Source organism: Caretta caretta, chromosome 3 (genome assembly GCF_965140235.1).
Source record: "Caretta caretta isolate rCarCar2 chromosome 3, rCarCar1.hap1, whole genome shotgun sequence".
Lineage (NCBI taxonomy): Eukaryota > Metazoa > Chordata > Testudines > Cheloniidae > Caretta > Caretta caretta.
Genome location: NC_134208.1, coordinates 195,822,612 through 195,845,391, shown reverse-complemented (window position 1 = coordinate 195,845,391; position 22,780 = coordinate 195,822,612). Strand labels below are relative to the sequence as shown.

The 22,780-nt window shown below is 41.4% G+C and overlaps 1 protein-coding gene across 6 annotated transcripts in view; it reads left to right on the top strand.

Moving 5' to 3' along the window:
- Positions 1-22,780, top strand: part of AFTPH (aftiphilin) — a 60,384-nt gene continuing 37,604 nt past the window's right edge. For 3 of the 6 annotated variants that reach the window (XR_007355595.2, XM_048842676.2, XM_048842674.2), the window contains exons 1-3: positions 1-203; positions 14,156-14,221; positions 20,479-22,373. Coding sequence is in view for 4 of the 6 variants with exons in the window: in XM_048842676.2 (XP_048698633.2) it covers positions 20,514-22,373 (1,860 nt within the window). In the remaining 2 variants the exon portion in view is untranslated. Of the gene's footprint in view, positions 204-14,138; positions 14,222-20,478; positions 22,374-22,780 lie in introns of those variants that run through there. The other 3 variants (XM_048842675.2, XM_075127214.1, XM_075127215.1) reach the window with 3 other exon arrangements.

Here is a 22,780-nt window from a genome sequence, read left to right as displayed (position 1 = left end):
CGTTGCATGCTGGGAGGAATGGACTAAGTGGGCGGTGGGGGCTGGGTCGGACCGAGGCGGGTTCTGTTGCTGCGGGCTTTGACATGGAGTCCCCCTGAGGGCGGCCGCCCCGGGAGGCCCCAGATAACACCCGCCTGGTCCCTGTGCGGAGCTACTCTGCGCCCGGCCATGCCAGGCCCAGCCGCCCCTGCCGGAGGCCGGAGGTAAGAGACGGGGCCGGGCCGCTGCGCTCGGGTGACAGCGGGGAGGCGGCCGGGTCAGGGCTGGAAGGTGAGACCCTGGCCTCCCCCGCCCCTGAGGAGAGCGTCCCGAGGGCAGGCGTTGACTCCGGAGACACGCGCCCCGCTCCCCCACTGTGCCCTCGCCCCACCCCACCCACAGACTGGGGGGCCCAGGCACTGCTGTGAGGCGACAGCCTGGGGGTGGGGGAAGAAACCCCCCATCTGGGATCGCTGGAGGGCCCCCCCCCCACCCACACACACACACACACACACACACACACACCGCCCTTGGAGGGCCCAGAGGCTGCTCCTGTGGCCCTGTGTCGTGTGTGGGTCGGGTTTCTCCTGGGACCCGTGCCAGGCTCTTACCTTCTGACCCAGCGGCTGGTGTGTGAGTGAGTCTGACCAGGGCCTGTAGGTTCCTCAATCGTTTCTTTCCCCACTTCTGTGCCTGGCTGTTAGTGGTGAAGATGGGGAAGGCGGTTTGAAGGGCTGTTTTTTATTTTAGATTTCTGTGCCCACCAAAAGGGTGAGGGGAACCTTCTGAATTTCACTCTGCTCCCACAGATGAGTTAAGGTTGCTGCAACACTGGGGTAGTGTAGTGGTAAGTGCTGTAGAAAATCTTAAGTGAATAAATTTGTTAGTCTCTAAGGTGCCACAAGTACTCCTTTTCTTAAGTGAAACAGATTCCCTCCCTTGACGGCTGTCCTTTGGGTCAGTAGATCGCCTTTATTAGAGACAACTGTCACATGGACACCTGATTTCTGTTTAGTTCTCACTGTACTCTAGTAAAGCCATACATCAACAAAACTCACTTGTTTGTCGGAGGTGTGTCTCTAACTAAAGGTCAGATAAAACTCTTCCACCTATCTTGGAAGATATTCCAAAGTGATTGCTTAAAATAGGGGTTTCCTGTTAGAAATGGGATTTTAGTGCATGTTCTGCTGTATTTAATTCCATTAAGAACTATGGTTGGAGGGTTGGTAGTGTTGTATATGATATGCTATTGGACATTTAAATTGTGCCATGTTGTTCACTGCCCAAACTTTTTTTTTGTCTTTGTATGACGAGGAGTGCTTGACACATTGTTTTAATAATAGTCCACAAACAAATTAAGTAGTACTAAAAGTAATGTTATGCTGTTGTTTTTCAAGCAGAGGAAGTCTGAAGTGTGCCAAAACAAAATTGTCAAAATGCTAGAATGGTTCTGCTTATTATTACATTTCAGCATATACCTGTTTTCAGGATCATACGTGGCTATCCAACGCACAAACAAAAATTGTTTTTTTATTAGAGATGGTGTCTAAAGAGTAAACACAGTAATGCTGTAGTTACTTCAAAGTGGTCACTGAGGACAAGTGATTGGCTGCTTGTTAATGGTGGCCCTGCCGGAATGTTTCACTCTAGGCAGTTTCAGTTTAATTCAGTGTATTGCAATATGCAGTTCCTGTTACAGTGAACTTCTGCTCATAAGTCATTCTGTAGGAAAAAAAAATCTTTAAAAGAGGGTCCCACTGTATTTACTAAGTAATTTGTTTCTCCTATGGTTTTAAATAGAGAACTATATTTCATTTGAGGTACTTTTTAGAAGTTGAGCTCATTGTAAAGTGGTCTTATTGAGTTCTGATTAAAAAATGCTATTGGACTTGTTCTGAGAGTTAATTATTTCCTTTTCATTTATTCAATAGCCATACTATTATGAAGTAGACTTTTGGAAAACTCAGCCTACTTAAGCATAGGAAAAAATGCTGGGTTATATGCTATGTGAGCGTATGTAGATGCACACAAACTTGCATTTAGGATGAATTGTTTTAAAAAGTCTTCTGTTTTAATTCCTCAGTATAACAACTCCTGTACTGGATACCAGAGATATAACTTAAAGAATACAGTATTAACAATTTTTGGGTGGGAAATGGGGAAGTCACGTTGCTTTTTGTTTTAAGCAGACCTCTTCCTCGTGTGGTTGAAAGTAAATAAAATTTAAATCACGTTAACTTTCATCCGCAGAAAAACATTAACTTAAGTAACTAAGCAAGGATACGCCCAAAACAACACATGTAAATTTCTTTGACTAACATTTAAAAAAAAAAATCCGTTTTTCTCTTTATGTTCAACCCACTCAAACTACACTGCTCAGCTGCTTCTGTAAATGAGGAGGTGCTTGAACAGTGTCTTGTTTTGAAGTGAACTTTTGTTTATAGTAGAGTTTCTTCTAGAAATATTTTTTTTCTCTAAATTAAAGGTTTGGGTTGGTGCTACAGGGAACAATTATGTATTGGCAAAGATATTTGCAAGGTGACCAAATAGGTCTTTCATTTCTATGATTCTAATATTTATTAAATGATTTGAATAATTTGTTTAAAACCTAAGAACCCTTTTCTGAATGAACAGAAGGAAGGTAATTGACTCCATTCACATTAGTGTTTTAGGAAGCAGGTAGCTGGGGAAGGAAATGTGAAACCTGAAGTTCATGTTTTCATTAGAAGACAATGGAAAACAGAGTGTGTTGTTTCAAGTCCTGGACTTACGCAAGTACTACGTTGTTCTTAATATACCAACTATATAGATAACATCATCTGATAAATGATGATTGATGTAAGTCTACTGTTGCTAAGCCAGTACAGCACAATACAGCCTGATGGGTTTTTTTTCTTCTTATCCGTTGAATACATGTTTTTGTCTGTTGAAGGAAATGTTTATTTGCTTTAAAGCTGGTGAGCTGTAGCAACAATAAAGCAGAGGCAGCAGTGACTCTTTTGCCTATTAGAGCAGTACTCCACCTACCAAACTTGGAGTGAACCTTACAAATGAGAGGTTTCAGAGTAGCAGCCGTGTTAGTCTGTATTCGCAGAAAGAAAAGGAGTACTTGTGGTACCTTATGGCACCATAGAGACTAACAAATTTATTTGAGCATAAGCTTTCATGAGCTACAGCTCACTTCATCGGATGCATCCGGTGAAGTGAGCTGTAGCTCACGAAAGCTTATGCTCAAATAAATTTGTTAGTCTCTAAGGTGCCACAAGTACTCCCTTTCTTTTTACAAATGAGAATTCACCTCTGGGCTGTTGTCATCTGCTTCTTGCTTTAGTGCATATTAAGCTTGAAGGGTTTGTTATATGTAGTTCAGAGGATATTGTTCTGAAATATATCTGTAAGAACAATTGTCCATGTAGAATCGGTCAATGTTACGCCTGACTCAGGAGACAGCTAATGGTGTCTGACATCATCAGGTGGTCCAGAGACACATACACAGAGCACATCAGGGGACATCGTCAGTACCAAGTCGAGTAATAGAGAAACGCCGGTCAGGGGAATAACCCACTTCCTTCCTTCGAACCAAGGAACGCACCCCACCCGTGTACTTACTCACTACACCAATACTGACTTGGACTCTAAATACATTCTATGGGTGGCATAATCGAGATCACTTATCCACTGACGTCTTAAAATCTCCCACACCCCAGTCTGGGTCTATGCTGGTTATGTACTATGTATATATCTTAAGAACTCCCCAGAGTTCAGTACCTTCCTTCTTAACTTGTGTAAATTTGATTTTAAACATTAACTTTAATAAAATTTTTATATCTGTAACAGTTGACCCATGGTAACATAGTTCTAATGGTGTGTAATCAGGTACCTAAAATTTATACTTAAATACTGAGTTTCATGCTGAAAAATATTGCTGACTTAGTTGAAAACTGTTCTAAAGTGAAACTTCAGAAGCAGTTAATGCTAAAATTTGTGAGTCATCTTGTAATATTTATGTATATTATGGATTAGTAGTTTGCTCTGTATGCAACAATACAGTGTGTATTTCTGCATATCTAGACCTTAAATTGATTCACAGTCAATGGCTGTAGATGGCTATATGAATGATAGAAATACTCATTCTCTGGTAGTGAAGTTTTAGAAGATACAGCAACTGAAACTTGGTTATAGATTATTAAGGAAAAGTATTGAATCTGATTTTGTTAAGGGGACACTGTCAATTCACATTGGGCCAAAAATTTACATTGTATATTTAAAAGTTTCCAAAATCTGCTAGGACTAGAAACATTAATTTAAGTGAAAATATTTTATTGTTTTAAGAAATTCCTCAGCCCAAACATAATGCTACTTCCTAAAAACTGTAAAATAAAATTTTAGTCCTATTTCATTGCCCAATATGAGTGAAATACAAAAAGTAAAATGGCAAAAATTAAATGTATTAACCATGAAACAATTTAAAATCTAATCTGATATTATTAGTAACCCAGGAAAGGACTTTTTTCTAACGTTTAAACAACTGAGTCTCTTGAGTTTCATTTTTATTTTCTTTTTACAACCTAGCACTTGCTAATGGAAGGCTTTGCAGAATATTTTAGAGCTTACTGAGACCACAGACAATTGATGTAAAATGTTTATAAAGGGATTCAAGAGAAAATGGTATTGATTATTTAAAAATGTTGTGTACATTATGTTTTGTAAATACAAGCAGAGATGAATACAGGTCATATTTTTAGACAAAATTAACATACTAGATCTAGAAAACAGCTATTCTCCTCAACTGTTCAGTGTGTCCCAGCACTTACGGTGTTCTGGAACTCCTGCTGCAGAAATCTTACTGTTGTGACAGGGATAGAATCGAAAACATTGATTTATTTTTCAGGGCTGTCAAAGGTAAAATCTTCTTGTGGATTTTACTGGTAAAATCCACAACACAGAAAAGAAAATTAGGCTTAGTAATTAAATTTAGAAACAAAATTAAGTTATTCCAGTTTGATCAGTAACACTCTTCCTAGGATGGGTTTTTTGGTAAGTAGGAGTGTTGGGAATAAGATGGTGATTTTCTCTCACTGTCCACTCCAATCACTTTAAACGAGGAGTGGGTTTATATACTGCATCTCTGATTTTTTTCATCATTTTTTCTTTCATTATTAGCACATCACCAGTGCATTGTCTAATGTTCTGAAATTATTTAGAGGATTAGAAGTAAATACTCAAGGCCATGGCTCTCCTCTCTATTCGTATTCTCAAATGCATCACTTTGGTAATGTTTGCTCTGCTATTGACCCAGGTGCAGTTGATCATTGCATGAATTGAAATTAGTGCTGGTTCAAGGCTATTTTAAGGGTCATGGGGGAAAAAATGGGGATTTAGCTTGATAGGCCAGTAATGAGAAGAGTTATAAGAGAGGAAGATGTCTTTCAGTAGAAAACAACACTTCGATGTCCTGAGGATCACAAATGTCATTGAGGTAGTTTTTGTTCCCATTTAAAAAAAAACAAACCCTGCAAAGGCAGGAATAAAATGCTGTTGAGGAAGGGGAGATAACAGAAGTTAGTGACTGAGTCCATTTCACTGCTGATGCTGGTTTTTTCACCTAAAGCACTTAAATATTTTAGTGATTGGTGCTAAAGAAATCTCTAACAGCACATTTTTAGATCTTTTATTTTCCAATCTACTTTCAGGTGTCTCAAATGATAGGCTTCCTTCACTTCCTCCGGGGAGAATCAAATATGTTACAATATTTTATTGTTGGAATGTCTTGCTAATCAGCTTCAATTTTTCACTTAACTTCTTCCAACTACTTTTAATTATACTTTTTTACCATCTTAAATAGTAATCTCCCTCCTTAATGTTTACACCTTTAAATATGTCTCCCCTTTAGCTCTTTTCTTTCCTTATTAGTCAATTCCTGGCATGCTATTTTTGTAGCTCTTCTACAGCCTACCTCTGAAATTGGATGCTCAGAACTGGGCACACTATTTTGAGTACAGTATTGTCTTAAGAGCTACATAGAAAAAGGAGGTACACCCTTGCTGCCTCTGTGTACATTTCCCAAAATTACATGGGTGTTTTTTCCTGCCATATCACATTATAAACTAGCTGTAGCTGTGTAGTTGACAAAGTCGGGCTGTCACAGGGCAGAGCCCGTTGCCCCTCTGGGCTCCCCATTCCCAGCCATGCTGCGTCCGCCCCACTCAAAGTCTAGCTGGTCCTTGGCTCCCAGTCCAGCTGCTGCCTGGGCTCCCCGCTCTGAGCTGGGCTGCACCTGCCTGGTTCCCCACAGGTGCTGCCTGGTGCCTTGGTACTGCTCTTGGTCCTGCCTGGAAGCTCCTGCTCCCCACTGCAGCTGGGCTTCCTTTAGGGAGCTGGGAGCTTTAGGGTAGTTGCTGAGCTCCCCACTGGCTACCTGGAGGCTGATGGCTCCCCACAGGGAGTCTAGTGGCTTCACAGAGGCTCCCAGGAGCCACCCGGATTTTAGGCACGGAGCTCGCAGCTGGGAGCCCAACTGTGGCAGGGAGCCAAGAGCCCCAGGAAGCAGTTGGGTTTCCGGCGGTGGGAAGCAGCATGTGGCGCTGAGAGCCCAGACTCTCAGCCCCACATACTGCCCCTCTTAAGTTGGTGGAAGAGCTCCTGGTGAGACATGCACCACCAACAAAAGGAGGGTAAAGTACAGCGTTCCCTCTAATTTTTTATGTCCATGTGCGGAATGAATTTTGTTATGTGCACCACTCTGGAGGTGATGTGTGACACATCACCTTCATATTGGTGCACATAACAAAATTCATGTGGTGGGAGTGAGGCCTAGAGGTTCGGAGTGTGGGAGGGAGCTCAGGGCTGGGGAAGAGGGTTGGGGTGCAGGGGGTGTGTGGGCTCTGGGGTGGGGCCAGGGATGAGGGGTTTGGGGTGCAGGCTGCCCTGGGGCTGCAGTGGGGAGAGAGGACCCCCCGGCCCCCTCTCACTGCAGCAGCTCGGGGCTGGGGGATAGGCTCTTTTCCCTGGCTGCGGCAGCTCCAGCAGGGCTGCGCTGGGCTGAGGGAGGGGCTCTTCTCCCAGGCAGTTGTGGCAGACCTGGGCCGGGCTGAGGAAGGGGCTCCTCTCCCACAGCTGCAGCAAGTACAGGACTGGTCCGTGCTGGGGCTTGGGGCTCAGGGCTGCAGTGGGGAGAGATGCCTCTCCCCGCTGCGACAGGTCAGTGCTAGGGGAGAGGCATCTCTCCCCACTGCAGCCCTGAGCCCCTGCGTGGGGCTTAATAGGCAACTGCACGGCCACACATCTTAAAGGGAACAGAGGGCTTGGCTACACTTGCGAATTACAGCGCAGTAAAGGAGCCCCGGGTGCACTAGCTCACTACCTGTCCACACTGGCAAGGCACATAGAGTGCTCTGACTCTGCGGCTACAGCGCTGCTGGTTCTCAACCTCAGCAAGTGGAATAACATTTGCTGCGCCCCCGCTGGAGCGCCGTAGTGCCAGTGTGAACTGTACTGCGCTCTGATCAGCTTTACTGATTGCTTTACTGCGCTCTGATCAGCCTCCGGAAATGTCCCATAATCCCCTTAAGTCAGTAGTTCTCAAACTAGGGCCGTCGCTTGTTCAGGAAAAGCCCCTGGTGGGCCGGGCCGGTTTGTTTACCTGCCGCATCTGCAGGTTTGGCCAGTCACAGTTCTCATTGGCCACTGTTCACTGCTCCAGGCCAATGGGGGCTGCAGGAAGATCGGCCAGCACATCCCTCGGCCCACGCTGCTTTTCCCAGCCCCCATTGGCTTGGAGCAGTAAACCGTGGCCAGTGGGAGCTGCGATCGGCTGAACCTGCGGACACGGCAGGTAAACAAACCAGCACGCCCTGCCAGGGGCTTTTCCTGAACAAGCGACAGCCCTAGTTTGAGAACCACTGCCTTAAGTCAAGTGGCCACTCTTGTCATTGTTTGGAATCCGCTGTAGGAATGCGGAAATGCCTGTTGAAAGCACCGTTTCTGACAGCCGGCTGCTTATCTCCTCCGAGACAAAGCAACCATTACTGTGGAATGCTGTGTGTGTGTGTGTGTGTGTGTGTGTGAGAGAGAGAGAGAAGAGGGGAAGGGTGGGGGAGGGGGGCCTGCTGCTGTCTGAACTTACAAGACAGCATGCTGACATGCTCTCAGCCCCCCAAAAGCCCACCTTCTCTCCCCCCACATACACACAACGCACTCCCTGTCACACTGCACCCCACCCCCCAATTTGAAAAGCACGGTGCAGCCACTTGCATGCTAGGATAGCTGCCTATAATGCACCGTTCCCAATGCCGCTGCGAGTGCTGCAAATATGGCCACGCCAGCACGCTTGAAGCTGTCAGTGTGGACAGACTGCAGCGCTTTCCCTACTGTGCTCTATGAATGCTGGTTTAACTCAAAACGCTCTACATCTGCAAGTCTAGCCATGCCCTTAGGTAGAGTGGACCTGAACCACCGCAGTAATTACTAACATTACTTAAAGTTGACCTAACATAGGTCAACTTAGTTTCTAGTATAGACATGCCCTTAGAAGTAGGTCTGTGGAAATTGAAGCTGATGTAACTTTGTTTTCCAGCCTGCCCAATGTGTATACTACGCCCACTTGCCTCCTACACATTGCCTATGAATTTGGCCCACGGTTTAAATATAAAGGAGCCTAAATTGGGGTAACTCTCAAACCAAGGAACAAGAAGTAACTAAGGGAACAGTATATGAATGTGTAAATTTAAAGCCGGGGGTGGTCTACTTTAATTTACACTTTCTTCGTTTCCAAGTAGTTGGTAGAACATGTAAATTAGATAAACTCCCACTCCCTTTATGCTCTCACAGTGTTAAGTGCTTCTAGAGTTGTTGGAGGTATCTAAGGATGTCTGACTTATACCATCTTAAAAACCACCTCTGAATTCAGCTCTTAGAGTTTGTGATTTATCTGAGGTTATGTCTACACTACACTCTGTCCACAAAATTTGTGTCACTCGGGTGTGAATATTCTACTCCCCGAGAGACAGAGTCGCTGGTAGAACTGAATTTGGAAATGGGACTTCCCAAATCCATGATTAGGGCTGGTCCCCACCACGGAAGATTGGAAGATCGACGCTGCTGCAATCAATGTAGTAGGGATCGATTTAGTGGGTCTAGTGAAGACCCGCTAAATTGATGGCAGAGCGCTCTCCGGTTGACCCTTGTACTCCAGCTCTCTGAGAAGAGTAAGGGAAGTCGACTGGAGAGCATCTGCTGTCGACTCAGTGCAGTGAAGACACCAGGGTTAGTTGACCTAAGCTACGTCGACTCCAGCTACATTATTCACGTAGCTGGAGTAGCGTAATTTAGGTTGACTTTACCCCGGTAGTGAAGACAAGCCCTTAGTCCACTGGACCACTCAAACCTGTCATCTGTCACTCTCTGGCCTCTTTCAGCATTATTGCTTTCCAGTTTTCACTCTTCCATTGAATATTTTTATTTCAGATTAAATTTCTTGAGATGTATATACTTTCGTAATTTTTATTTAGAAACTGATGAAACTAAGAGCTGGTATAACATAACTCACCTTGATCAAAATTAAATATTCAGAATTATTGCTCTAGTTTGCCTTTAAAATAAAATACAAATGTTCATTTGCATAGTGTTGTCAGTGGATCCTTTCAATAGCAGTAAGTTTGTCAGTAGTTCCAATGCCCTTATAATTGATAGTCATGGAAATATAAAGTTACAAGTTGAAAACTTGAAACCAGTTTGCAACAAGTCATGTAACAAGAAAGTAAGCTTGGCATAAAAATTCTTTTGAATGGTAGGTGAAAGACTGTAATGGACCTGCCTAAGAGATACGTTTGCAGGTTTTAATGGTCCTCATGGAAAATGAGCTCTTTGTACAGGTTCTCCAAACATATATTCTTGCACTTTATGCAGCAATAGTGGAGAACATGTATCTGTATAACATATATAGAGAAAGATAAATGAAGCAAAACATTATAGACTATACTGAATATGGCCCAAACCAATTTTATTTATAAAACTTAGAGGTGTGTTCAGCTCTGGGAGAAGCTATGTGACTTTCATCACTCAACACTGACCTCTGTGGATCAAAATAAGCTTTATGTAATTCAAATGGAAATACAGTCTTCTTTTAACACAACAGAAGCCATTGTGGGATCTCAAGTTGTTGAGAAGAGAGAACTAGGACTCCTCATCATAGTACACACAGTCTGGTCCTCTAAGGCTATGGCTACACTACAGAGCATACAGCGGCGTGGCTGTACCGATGCAGCTGTGCCACTGTAGCGCTCTTAGTGCAAATGCTGTAAGCAGATGGGAGAGAGCTCTCCTGTCGACTTAGTTCCTCCAGCCCCTGCTAGCAGCCTTAGCTATGTCAGTGGGAAAAGCTCTGTCTACACTGATGCTTAGGTCAATGTAATTTACGTCACTCATGGGGCTGCCTTGTTCACACATAACTTATACCAACACAAGCTATAGTGTGTACATAGGGAAGTCAGTTGCCTCTTTGTGTTGGAGACTGAGATAAGACTTAGAACAAAAGTGTATGCATGACGCTTGTGATCATAGAATATTATCAGGGTTGGAAGGGACCTCAGGAGGTCATCTAGTCCAAACCCCTGCTCAAAGCAGGACCAATCCCCAGTTTTTGCCCCAGATCCCTAAATGGCCCCCTCAAGGATTGAACTCACAACTGTGGGTTTAGCAGGCCAATGCTCAAACCACTGAGCTATCCTTGCCCCCTATATAATATAACCACTGCTTTTTATAACCATACAGATATGGAAAGGTCATGAATGATAGTTAATGTTTTTTTTTCAGTATGTGTCTGAACAGGCATTGGAAGTTAAAATTCACACTCTATAGGGGAGGATAGGAGTGTGACTGTTCAATCCAGTTTACTTACGGTAGCAATATTGGGCATGATCTTCCAATTTTTCTGCCTTTGAGTACAAAAAGAGAATTGGAGCTGCTCAGAAGGAGGATAACTATTGTTGAAGGTGCATTTTGTATTGAGAAGAAACTGATCCCTCTGATATATCTAAGTATCATTCTAAAAGTGAGTTTGTGAAAGTGTCCAAACAAACCGTTTAGAGGTGAACAGTCAAGGACACATTCCTTTACCTCACATTTAAAAAAAAAAAAATTAGCTCTACTGCCAGGTTAGTACAAACTTCAAACCATGGAAATAAATGCCTTCCTGACATCCTCTCACACACAGTGGCACTTTCTCCAAAAAAAAAAAACAAACAAACCATCCTTATTTTAAACCAATTGCAGATAAAGCTCTGTTCATAAATTCATGTTTCCAGAATTTTCAAATGATTGGATCTTGGAATAAGCTCTTCTAAACTTCTATTTCAGAGCCATCTTCTCTAAAGGGTAGGGTGGGATAATTTTATATATTTCTCTGAAGGAGTTAACCAAGGCGTGTGTGTGTGTGTGTGTGTGTCTAAATGGCTCTAATTGGATGGGCACAAACCCCACAGAAAGAAGGAAAACCTGTTTTGCCAGATTGTATAGGCAGTGGTTCTCAACCAGAGGTATGCGTACCCCTGGGGGTACACACAGAGGTCTTCCAGGCAGGACATCAACTCATCTAGATATTTGCCTAGTTTTACAACAGGCTACATAAAAAGCACTAGAGAAGTCAGTACAAGCTAAAATTGCATACAGACAATGATTTGTTTATACTGCTTTATATATTAAACTTTGAAATGTAAGTACAATATTTGTTCCAGTTGACTTATTTTATAATTATATGGTAAAAATGCTTGCTTTCTTTTTTAAAAAGTGTGCTGTGGTACTTTTGTATTTGTATGTCTGATTTTTGTAAGCAATTAGCTTTTAAGTGAGGTGAAACTTGAGAGTACCCAACACAGATCAGACCCCTGAAAGGGGTGCAGTAGTCTGGAAAGGTTGAGAGCCACTGGCCTAGAGTGTGACTCAGAAGATGTTTAAACTGAGAAAAGAATTCTCTGTCACAAAAGATAAACCCACAATTCTAGCTCTTAGACTCCATTTGAGATGTCAGACAAAAGCAGGGATTAACAACTAACGGAATTAATGAAGAAAGCTGTCATGCTGAAAAGCCACAGATTTTACAGAATGTTAATGTCTGAGTGCATGACAGTGGATTCACTTCAATAGTTTGTCTTGGGAGGGGGAAGCTCTCACAGTAAATCCTCCTCCCTTTTTTTTTTTTTTTTTTTTTAAAGATTCTGAATTTTTAAAAAAGAAATTTAGCCTGTGAGCTGAAAATTCTAATGCTTGTTTCCATTTCATAGTGAGAGTTGATAGAATTGCCATCTCTTAAACTGAAAAGTGTAATCAAATTCAATTTTTGCCATTTGAGTTAGCCAATCTTAGGAAAAAATGGCATGATTTTTTTCCACTGAATTTTTAACTTAATATACTTTGTCTTCAAATTCTTGAAAAAACTGATTTTATCCTTTTATGTACTGTGATGCACCTTTCCTATGCCCCTGTGAATTAGTATATATAGTGTGTGTGTGTGTGTGTATATATGCAGGTACCTCCGCCAGCTCCCCCAACTGTTCTCTTCTCCCCCTCCCTCCCCCCCACAGTATCCCCTTTTTGGGAATGTGAAATATGGTAACCCTAAGAAGAGCTCCATACATACATGGAGCTCTTCTTAGGGTTACCATATTTCACATTCCCAAAAAGAGGATACTGTGGGGGGGAGGGTGGGGGAGAAGTAGAGGAGGTACCTGCATCAAGGGTACTTACTGGAAGGTGGGGGGTAGTTTCACTCCCTGTCACTGTTGCAGGGTGGCTGGCATAAGCCCAAGATGCAGTGACAGCCATCCCTCAGTGCCTCCCTGCAAGACCCTCCCAAGGGCTGGGAGCTGGGGCCTGGGTAGGCAGGATCCGGCAGCTGTGGCTGCAGAGAATGGACCAATCAGAAAGTGGACCAGTCAGGGCTCTTTCTGAGCTCCAGAGTCCGCTCTGAAAAAATCTCAGACATTGCCTGTTTGAAAAATCCACCCAAACAGAAGCTCAATAAAGAGACAATATCCAGGAAAAACCAGACGTATGGTAATCCTAGCTCTTCTGTATTTGTTACAATTGAAACACATATGTGTGATTTTAACACATCAGAGCTTCCAAATAAGTCATATGATATACATGTATGTAGTTGAATATGCAGTTTATTTTTAAAAAGACAATTATTTTACATGGGGCTAGATTATAAAGTTAAATATACAAATGCTAAGGCGAGATGCCAACTGGCAAAGTTATGATTGCTGGGAGGCGCTGTAACTTGACATTTCACAAGTCTTGACCATTTAAAATCATTTGCAGGTCCTGTTGCAGGATCTAGGCTTTAAACAGTTCCATTGTGTTGCTGTGTACTAATTACTAAACAGTTGATCTGTTTTATTCCATTCTAGTGGTGGATTAAGTGATCCCTGTCTCGTTTTTAAAAAGCTTTGAGATAAACGCTATATATACACACAAAATCATCTTTGGTAGGGACATTGTCTAGAAATAAGAATTACGTTTCTTTTAAATTCATTGGTGTTTGCTGTTCATTTCTCACCTGAAATCCTAATCCTTAGTGTTTGACATCAGTTTTATTAGCTGTGGAGATAAATGTGGTTTTTGAAAGGGTTGAATTCATGTGATGTATAAGCAGCAGGAACAATGAATCTGATTTCATGCAAATCCCTGAATTTAAAAAAGCAAATTCTCCACATGTGGTGATAGTGCAAAATAGATACAGGCTGAATGTTTTCTAAACAAAAAGCTTTCAAGTTTAAGCAAGGCTTCTGACTAATTTTTTGAGGATTAATTTTGGTGCATCTTTCAATTAACATAGAAAATTTGAAATAGCAGTACAAGTGTTTTCACCTTCTTTTGCTACTGAAAATGTAGCTGTCTTGAACTCAGATCGTGTATAATAAATATATATAATAAGTATAATAAAATCAACTGTTTAGTAATTAGTACACAGCAACACAATGGAACTGTACAGTCAATGTTTAGTGAAATCTGAACTTCTTAGTCAATTTGGTGACATTTAAAAAAGTTTGCAGGAAAAATGTTAGCAAGACATTGGCCCATATCTTGTATAAACTACAATATTTCTCTAATTACCTTTCTCCCCCAGTCATTTATTTTCCCTCCCTTTGTTCATATCCATGTACCCCTGATGATGCAGATGGAACCCACTTCTCAGCCCTTTGCTGCTTCTCTGCCAATCAGATGGACCACTGAATTGTATAAGGTACTGTTTTCCTGGGACCTAAAAAGTACTACCTTTTACAGCTCTTTAAAAACTTGATGGCCTCTTGAATGAGAAGAGCAAACCAGACTTTTGTTTTATTACTGAACTAACATAGCTACCTACGCTTCACAATACACCACATGTTTGTTAGGGCTATCAATATCTATTCTAATGTATTTTATTAAATTTTTAAAATGTTTTCAAATTTTGTTCCATTCTCTTCCCCCCTCCCCCCCCCATTTCTTCTGCCCCACTTCCCTTTTCAGTTAGAGCTGAACATTTCTAATGCTTTGTTCAAAGACACAGTGATTTGGTCACCGACAACATTACAGAAGGTAGCATTGCTCTGGAGGTTATGTTCTGTTAAAGGTGAAATGTAAAGAAATAAGTTAGGAGTTTGTGTGTCCTTTTATTACTTCTTTCTGATTGAGAAACATGTATTTTGTTTTTCCTTTTAAAGAAATGTTTAAAGAATTGTCTGCTTGGATTTTTTTTTTTTTTTACTTGCAGAAAAATCAGGAATATCAAATCTAGCAAAAACAGGGAAAACAAGAGGTCAGAAGCCAAAAAGTAAACTTAAGGCTACAGAGTTATTTGTTTTTTAAAAACAGATTAAACTTTCTCTACCTTTTTAAGATCATTTTAGCTGCTACTACAGATTCACAACCAGAGGTGAAAAACTGTTTGTTTTTATGGTATAAAAAGCTAGTGGCTGTTTGTTAGTGGTAGATATTATCTAAATCAGTATTTTTCAATCCGTTTTCATCTAAATGACTGGAAGACTATCTTCACTGTTTGAATTCTTAATCTTTTAAGTCTCCCTTGAGTTCGAATAATCTTAAGGTAGAACAAAATTCAGGTCTGAAATTACACTTAAGGCTTTAATTTATTGGGGAGAAGGGTTATGAAGCCAGATAGCTATTCTTAAAAACAGTGTGCAGAAAATGCCATATTTTAAAATACTCGTAATTGTATTATTTACATTACATTGACTTTAAAAGGGACAAGAACTTAATGAATATCAGTTATTCTGTTTTTAAAGAAAAGTGTGAAACATATGACATCAAATGTTCTTTTATGGCTTTTTAGAAACTTGTCTTTACTAAAAACTGAATATTTAATAGAAATATTTTTGCGCCTTTCCTTCCAGTTTGAGTCCAGTGGTTAATTGGGCCAAGAGAGGGATGGCAGCCCTCGGATCACTCAGGCTTGATCTACATTACAGAGTTAGGTCAACGTAAGGCAGCTTATGTCAACCTACTTATGTCAGTGTACACACTACAGCCTTCCTCCCACCGATGTAAGTGCCCTACTACATCAACATAATAAGTCCACCTCCACAAGAGGCGTAGGCTTGTGTCGGTGTAGTTAGGGCAACACAGTATCTGTGTAGACACTGCATGTTATTTACATGGTCTGTTGGCTGTCATTTTTGTCATTCATCCATGCCGGAGCCGCGAAATTGAAAAGAAAGTGGTCTGTCACCCCAAGGTGGGTGGGGGGCTCCGTGTGAGCCAAGTTGTGCACAGTGGGCTCCCTGCTCTGAGCTGGGAGCGCACTCCAAACTCCCAGGGGAGCTGGGGAGCCAAGAATCCAGACAGCCGCCAGGCTTCCGGCACAGAGCTGCATGTAGAACTGCCAGCCCTGGCTCTCAGGCTCCCACACTGTCCCTCTTAAGTCAGTGGAAGTGCTCCTGGTGACAGAAAGAGGGCAGTGTAGACACGAACCTGTAATTATTGTGGTGGCTAAAAGTCAACCTATATAGGATTTAAGTTTGTAGTGTAGACATGCCTTCAGCAATTGTTCTCCTGTGTATTTAAAACCTTACTTAAAACAAAAGGCTTGTCTACACTACAGATTTAGGTTGACCTGCAGCCACTGCAGTAATTCAATCAGCTGTTGATGTCCACACTACCCTCCTTCTGCCCGTGGTGCATGTCCTCACCAGGAGCACTTGCACCGACTGAAGTGGGACATTGTGGGATACTGACAGCTGGGTGTGGGACACTGACAGCTGTGTGGGGCTCACAGCTGGAGCCCTCCATCCACCCCGGTGTGACAGCCTGAGCTGTGAACCCCACCTGGGGTTCAATTTCACATCAGGAAGCCTACCAGCAGTGGAAGTTAACATTCTTGTCAATTTCACAGCTCCAGCTGAGTGAGGGGCTGCAGAGGTCAGGCAGTGACAGCTGTGAAACTGATAAGAATGACAGCCAGTATAAGTAACAGTGTCTACAGGGACAATGCATCTCCCTAACTCCACCGACATTAACTCCACCTCCATGAGAGAGACAGTGCTTATGTTGATGTAGTAGACCACTTACTTTGGCAGAAGCAGCATTCTAGTGTAGACACTGACATAATTAGGTCGGTGTAAGTTACCTTAGGTTGACCCAACTGTAGCGTAGGCCAAACCTTTGTAAGTAGCTGAAGTAAGTGGCCTGCTACAGGAACATAACTACCAGCAGTGAAATTGTCAGTTTCATGGCTCCAGCTGTGAGCAGCAGGTTGCTGGGAGCAGGGACAGTCCTGAAATTGAGAAGCCTGCTGATAAGCTCCATGCTGTGAAATTGAGCTGGCTCCAGGCTCACAGCTCAGGCTGTCACCCTGAGGTGGGTGAGGGGCTCAAGCTGTGAGCGCTGCGCAACTGTCAGTGCCCCACAAGTGCTCCTGGTGAGGATGCGCACCACCGGCAGAAGGAGAGTAGTGTGGACACCAACAGCTGATTGAATTATTGCGGTGGCTGTAGGTTGACCTAAATAGTGTCAACTTAATTTTGTAATGGAGACAAGTGCTTTGTCTCTGAGGGTATTAGGGGAATGCATCCTATAGGTTTCCCTTTGGACAGTACATTCAATGATTCTTTAACTAATCAGAGGAGGTCATATTGATGAGAGAAGCTAACCCTCTCCTATCCATCCCCTACGCTGAGCGTGCTGTTTCTGCAGACTCTGACTTCCAGTTTCTACCTATTTAGAGAGGAAAGTTTGAAAAATCTAACTTTGTTTTCCACAGCATACTGACTTTCTTAAAAAACAAAAAAAAACCCGCCACCAATTTCTGTATAATAATGGTGTTTTTCCCCCCCAGCACCAATAGACTGAAAAATATCCTGCTGAGTGAGAAGATGTGAGTTTCTTCCTTTTAAGAAAGAGCCACCCCATATTGGGACCAGATAAATCAAATCCATATTGTGGATTTTCCTACAAAATATCATAAACATCAGCACTTCAACTATCTTCTATGCTCTAGCAGTTTTATTCCTGTTTTGCTAGTTGGGATAAAAATATATGAAAGGTGGTACAGTGGTACTTACATATCTAACTCTTTCCAGTTACAGATGTTCTAGCTTGATGGACTGACTTTACTATATTGTACTGTCAAGGGATTTAGCTGCTAACTGAAAATTCAGTGAGCAGAAAGCATGCAGTGATAAAACTCTGCTGGAATGCCATTGGACTGTTCCATAAAACTTGTTTCAATGACTTTCATAATATGCTTTCTTGACCTGATGATTATGCCTTTTTAGAAATAATTTTACTACACTCTGATTACCCAGAATGGCTTCAAAGAAGTGGAGAAATAAGTAGTAAACTAGCTTTTTAAAAACAGTTGTTTACTGTACTGAAAGCCTAAAGATTACTTGGATCTCCTGGGGCTAGGGAACTTCAGTTTCAAGATAACTGAAAGCGAGAATGTCAGCACAGTTTATGCCAATCTACATTACAATACCTAATTTAAAAAAAATGTTTTGCAGAACTGTTGGGGGTATTCCTTTTAAAGCTTAACGTAAATATTTTAAGAGTATTTTTACTTCAGTAAATCCTTGGACCCTTGAAACTGATGTTGTAAATGTTCTTTGCAGTTATGTCATTTTGGTAGTCATTTTAGGTGGTTTTTCAAGAAAGCATGGCATTACAGATCTGTCTGTGGATCGCTTGGACTAGAGTGGGAAGGAGACTATACAGTACTCATGGGAAGCATTGGGTTTAGTTTGCTGTTGCTCCAGTAACTTTTGTAACAAATGTTAAACCCTGCAATAATGTGATAGAAAATTACTACTGAGGTTTGCAATGTTGTGTCACATTTTTAGGGTAATTGCACCTGTATTTTCCCCTCGAGGGGACCTACTTAAAGATTTCTGACTCCCAGCCATCACCTCTAGTGCGTGGAGGCCTGCATCTCACTCCCTTTTAATTGAGGGTTTTAAGGCTGCACTGCTCCCTGACCTATACTCCGATATCTCCAGCAAACCACTCTCCCTAAGAGGCCAATGCCTGTGCTTTGCTTTCTCTCCGAGGGCTATGGCCAGTATATTGCTGGCAGTTACAAGTTGCCACGCACATTTATTCTTGAGGTAAAACATTATAGAGAAAGCATATAAAAAATAAAATAACCTACACGCATGCTCAACAGCTCATGAGAGGTCACCCCCAGCTCCAACATAGGGTTCTAATAGGCCTCAGTCCTTCAGACCCCACAACTGGGTTTTTCCTGTGGTTACCAAGTTCACATCATTCTTAAGATTGGGAACCAGAACCAAGCCAGGTCTCCAGTCTCCCGAAACGTGTAATCACCAGTTGATCACCCTCTCCTCATGTTGTAGCTTCAGAAAGCTGTTTTGTTTCTTTGTTTTTTGCATAACCAAAGTTATGGCATTACCCATTTCCCCCAGGAAATCCATTTAACACCTATTGGTCCAAAAGTCCTTTTTGGTCTGGCACATTTCAATATAGCCATTTTTGTACAGGAAATAAATATTATGGTGTATGTACAGCTCCAATACCTACGTTGAATGATGGTCATGATTTGTGAACAGTAAATGTTACACATTCATGAGTACTCCTATTTTGTAAAGTGTAAAGACTGCTTTGAAACTTGCATTCTAAAGGAAGAGCCCTGTCTCCCACCAAATTAAATGGCATATACAGCTCACCATGTGTAAATATAAATAAACTCAGTGGGAACTTGCAGCTGATGCAATATTGAAATTTTAAAAAACCATTTAAAGGGAAAGATTGAGATTTTCTTTCAAAATAACCGTTACTAAAGTAGTTTACAGTTTAAGTTTAAATGATAAACTTTATTTCTAAGGTATTTATAAAGCACCCAATCACCATAGTTCCTAGGCACTGAAAACACTAATATGTGGAGTATAAGACTTCTAAAAAATTGGACTCCTCTCCTTTCTGCAGTTTAGTGGCTTTCAGTTGAATATTTTAAAGATAATCCTAGCTTCTGTTTTTGTGGATAAACTTTGATGAAAAGGTTACTTTTGCATTAGGCTTTGATGGTACTTACAGCAGCAGTTCTCAACTAATGGATAGTGACCTGAAAATGAGTTGGACTAGTTGCTTAGTAAGTGGTGCACTCTGGCTGAGAACTATAAAATCCTATGGGCTGTAGAATCCAACAGAAGTCTGGATTTGAGGAGAAGGAACTCCAGGCTCCTACTCACTATCCAGTCAGCTCCTCTCTCCCTTTCCCCTACCAGTCCAAAGCTAGGATCCTGTGGAGCTATCTTTGTGAGGTGAGTGCCATGCAGGAGGGGAGAATTCCCCATTTTTTTGACGCACAACCCTTAAAATGGCTTAATATTTTCCCATAGTCCTCTACACACACACAAGATTGTGGGGTGTGATACGTCAAGTGTATTTTTGGACATCTTTTGAGTCACAGGCCAAGAGAAGTTAAGAACCACTGAAGCCCATTTTGACCACCTCTGTGGAGAGTTCCTTAGCTTGTCAAAACAAATGTGTTTCATGTCTTCGGGATTCTTTTTGGTGTGGAATCTTGATGTAATCCTCCAGCAGTTAACAAGAAGTCTTAACTGTGTGGCAGTTTTTGTGACGGTATATTAAAAAAACAAAAGAACGAGAAAGTTTCACTGATGGTATTTTTTTTTGGCCCCCTTTATAAAGTCCTACTCGGTCATCAAAGGTCTACATTTTGGCCATTCCTCTCAATAATTGGTTTGTTAAAGCTACATCAGACACTTCCTGTCTAGAGCACTGAGATAAATGTGATGCAATCTCTAGCACATTTTGTGAATACTTTATCTGATGACAGAATACAACTGTTTCCCTTTTCTAATGTTGCCCATGCACTGCTTATATCATTTTTTCTTTAAATGAAATGTGAAACAAAATATTACACACTAACAATCTCACTTTTTTACAGTATAACTGTAAAACTGCATAATAAATTGCAGTTTTTTATATGTCAGAAAAGTAATGATGTCTGTTTTTCCTCTGTAGATATAAATTAACCTTCTTCTAAAAGGAATTAAACAATGGAACCAGACATAATTCGGATGTACTCTTCTTCCCCTCCACCACTTGACAATGGCGCTGATGATGATGATGATGAATTTGGGGAATTTGGTGGATTCTCTGGTGTTGGCACTTCTGGCGTAGGTTTTGCTGATTTTGATGCACCAGACTACAGTAATTCAAAGGAGGAATTTATACCTACAAACCATTTTATGCCAATTCATGATTACTCTGACAATGGAGATAGCCGTGCAACTTTTAACTCTGTTAAAAATGGTAAAGTTAAAGACTGCACTGCAGAACTTCCTAAACCCGCTAAAGAACTCTCTGATATATCAACTAATACCAGCAAAGAAAAATGTAAATCTAGAACTTCAGGTACTTCCTTTGATGTAAATCTGGAAGATGTAAAGAGAATAGGGGAACAAAAAGAGAACATTGGGAAAGCAGAGGGCTTCTCCTCTGAAAGCATTAGAACTGATATGAAAGTTACAGGCCAGGACCAGCAAATAGACACTTGTAATGGTGAGAAACTCCCATGTCTAGAGATTCTAACAAATGGTTTTGCAGCACTGGATTCTGTAAATCCTCAGGGAATAGAAGATCTGGACAGCGTCAGTGACTCAAAGGGACTAAAAACTACTAGCACTCATAGCACTGAGTTAAGTTTAGACTCTTTGCCTAGCCCAGCTGAGGATTTTGCAGATTTTGCTGCATTCTCAAACAATGAAACAATCCATTTAGAAGAACCAGGACATAAAATATGCAAAGTTTTTAATGAAAGAGAAGCACTGAATGTACAGGAAAACCATATAATAAATAGAGTGGCTCAACAAAGTATTACAAAGGAAGTGTCTTCAGATAGAAACTATGAATATGAAGGAGAGACTTACACTGAAGATGAGCAGGCTTGCATTTCAGAAACCAGTTTAGTAGATGATGAAGTCGGTAGTAATTGTGAGCAAGACCCTACAGCACTGGAACGTAATGACTTCATCATTTGTAGCACACCTCAAACAACGGAAATTTCAATAGGCACTACTGAAAATGCAGAAAACACTGGAAGGCGAAAATATTGTGACATTGGGAACAGCAAAGAACTTGATTTTTCTAGGGCTAATGATTCTTCAGAAACAGAAAGTATCAACTTCACTAAAATTCAAAACCCCACCACTGATCCTGCAGAAGAAACTGATTTGGGTGATTCTGAAGATGTAAAGAATGGTGAAAGTAGCATTGAATTTCTGTCTTGTAGTGATACAAATGAAAATGATTTTTGCACAGTCAGTGGTGCATCTCCTGCTTTTATTAGCGATACTCAAGAGTCAGTGAATGATTTAAGTTTAGAAGAATCTTCTGAACAATCTGCACACTTCAGTGAGCCAAGTGCTGAATTTGGTGATTTTAGGGATATAAGTATTGTGTTAACTGTTGACAAACAAAGGTTAGGTCACTCTGAACTAAATCAGACATTAGAATATAGAGCTACCAATATGCTTTCTGACTTGGAAGTCCCACCTCTTGCTGAGTTGGAAAATGGAGAGAATAGTGAATTTGGAGAGTTTGATTCAGTGCCAAAACCTCAAGATGAGTGCAGTGCTATTCAGGACTCTGACGACTTTGCAGACTTTAGTTCAGCTGGTTGTAACGAAGCTGCAGAATGGAATGCTTTTGAAGATGAACAGAAAGAAAGCTGTTGTTGGGCTGCTTTTGGAGATGAACAAGCTGCTGAATCTCATTATAGAAAAGAGACATGGCAGTCACATAGGACAGATCCATCTCTTAGTATTGGCAGCCCAGTGACCCATCAGACTGACGGTGTTGCGTTGGCATCTTTAGAGGGAGCTGTCAGTCGGCAAGAATCAGCACCTTCAATTCAGGTAACTTTCTGTATTTTGTCCCTTTTTTGGATTTTTTTGAAATTGCTTTATAAGGCTTACATCACCCAAGTGTCCCTTTTTTTTAAAATAATCCATTGTGCATACAATTCTTTCCCAGTGCACGTTTTTGAATATATATAAAGCAGTAGCTTTTGTGTATTTCACAAAGAATACTTGTTACGAGAATTTTTATTTGGTTTTTGGAAAATGTATTCCTTCCACAGATGTATTCCTCTGACAGATGTAGAGCTCCTTTGAAGTTTCCATTATGGAGAGGCACTTAGAGACTCACCAATGTGTCATCTTTCAGCTGTTCCATAGATGGACTTACTGTTTTGGTATATAGAAACAGCTTCAGTGGTTTTCATTATCATTTGATGTACAGATGCAAAATAATACAATGGTGT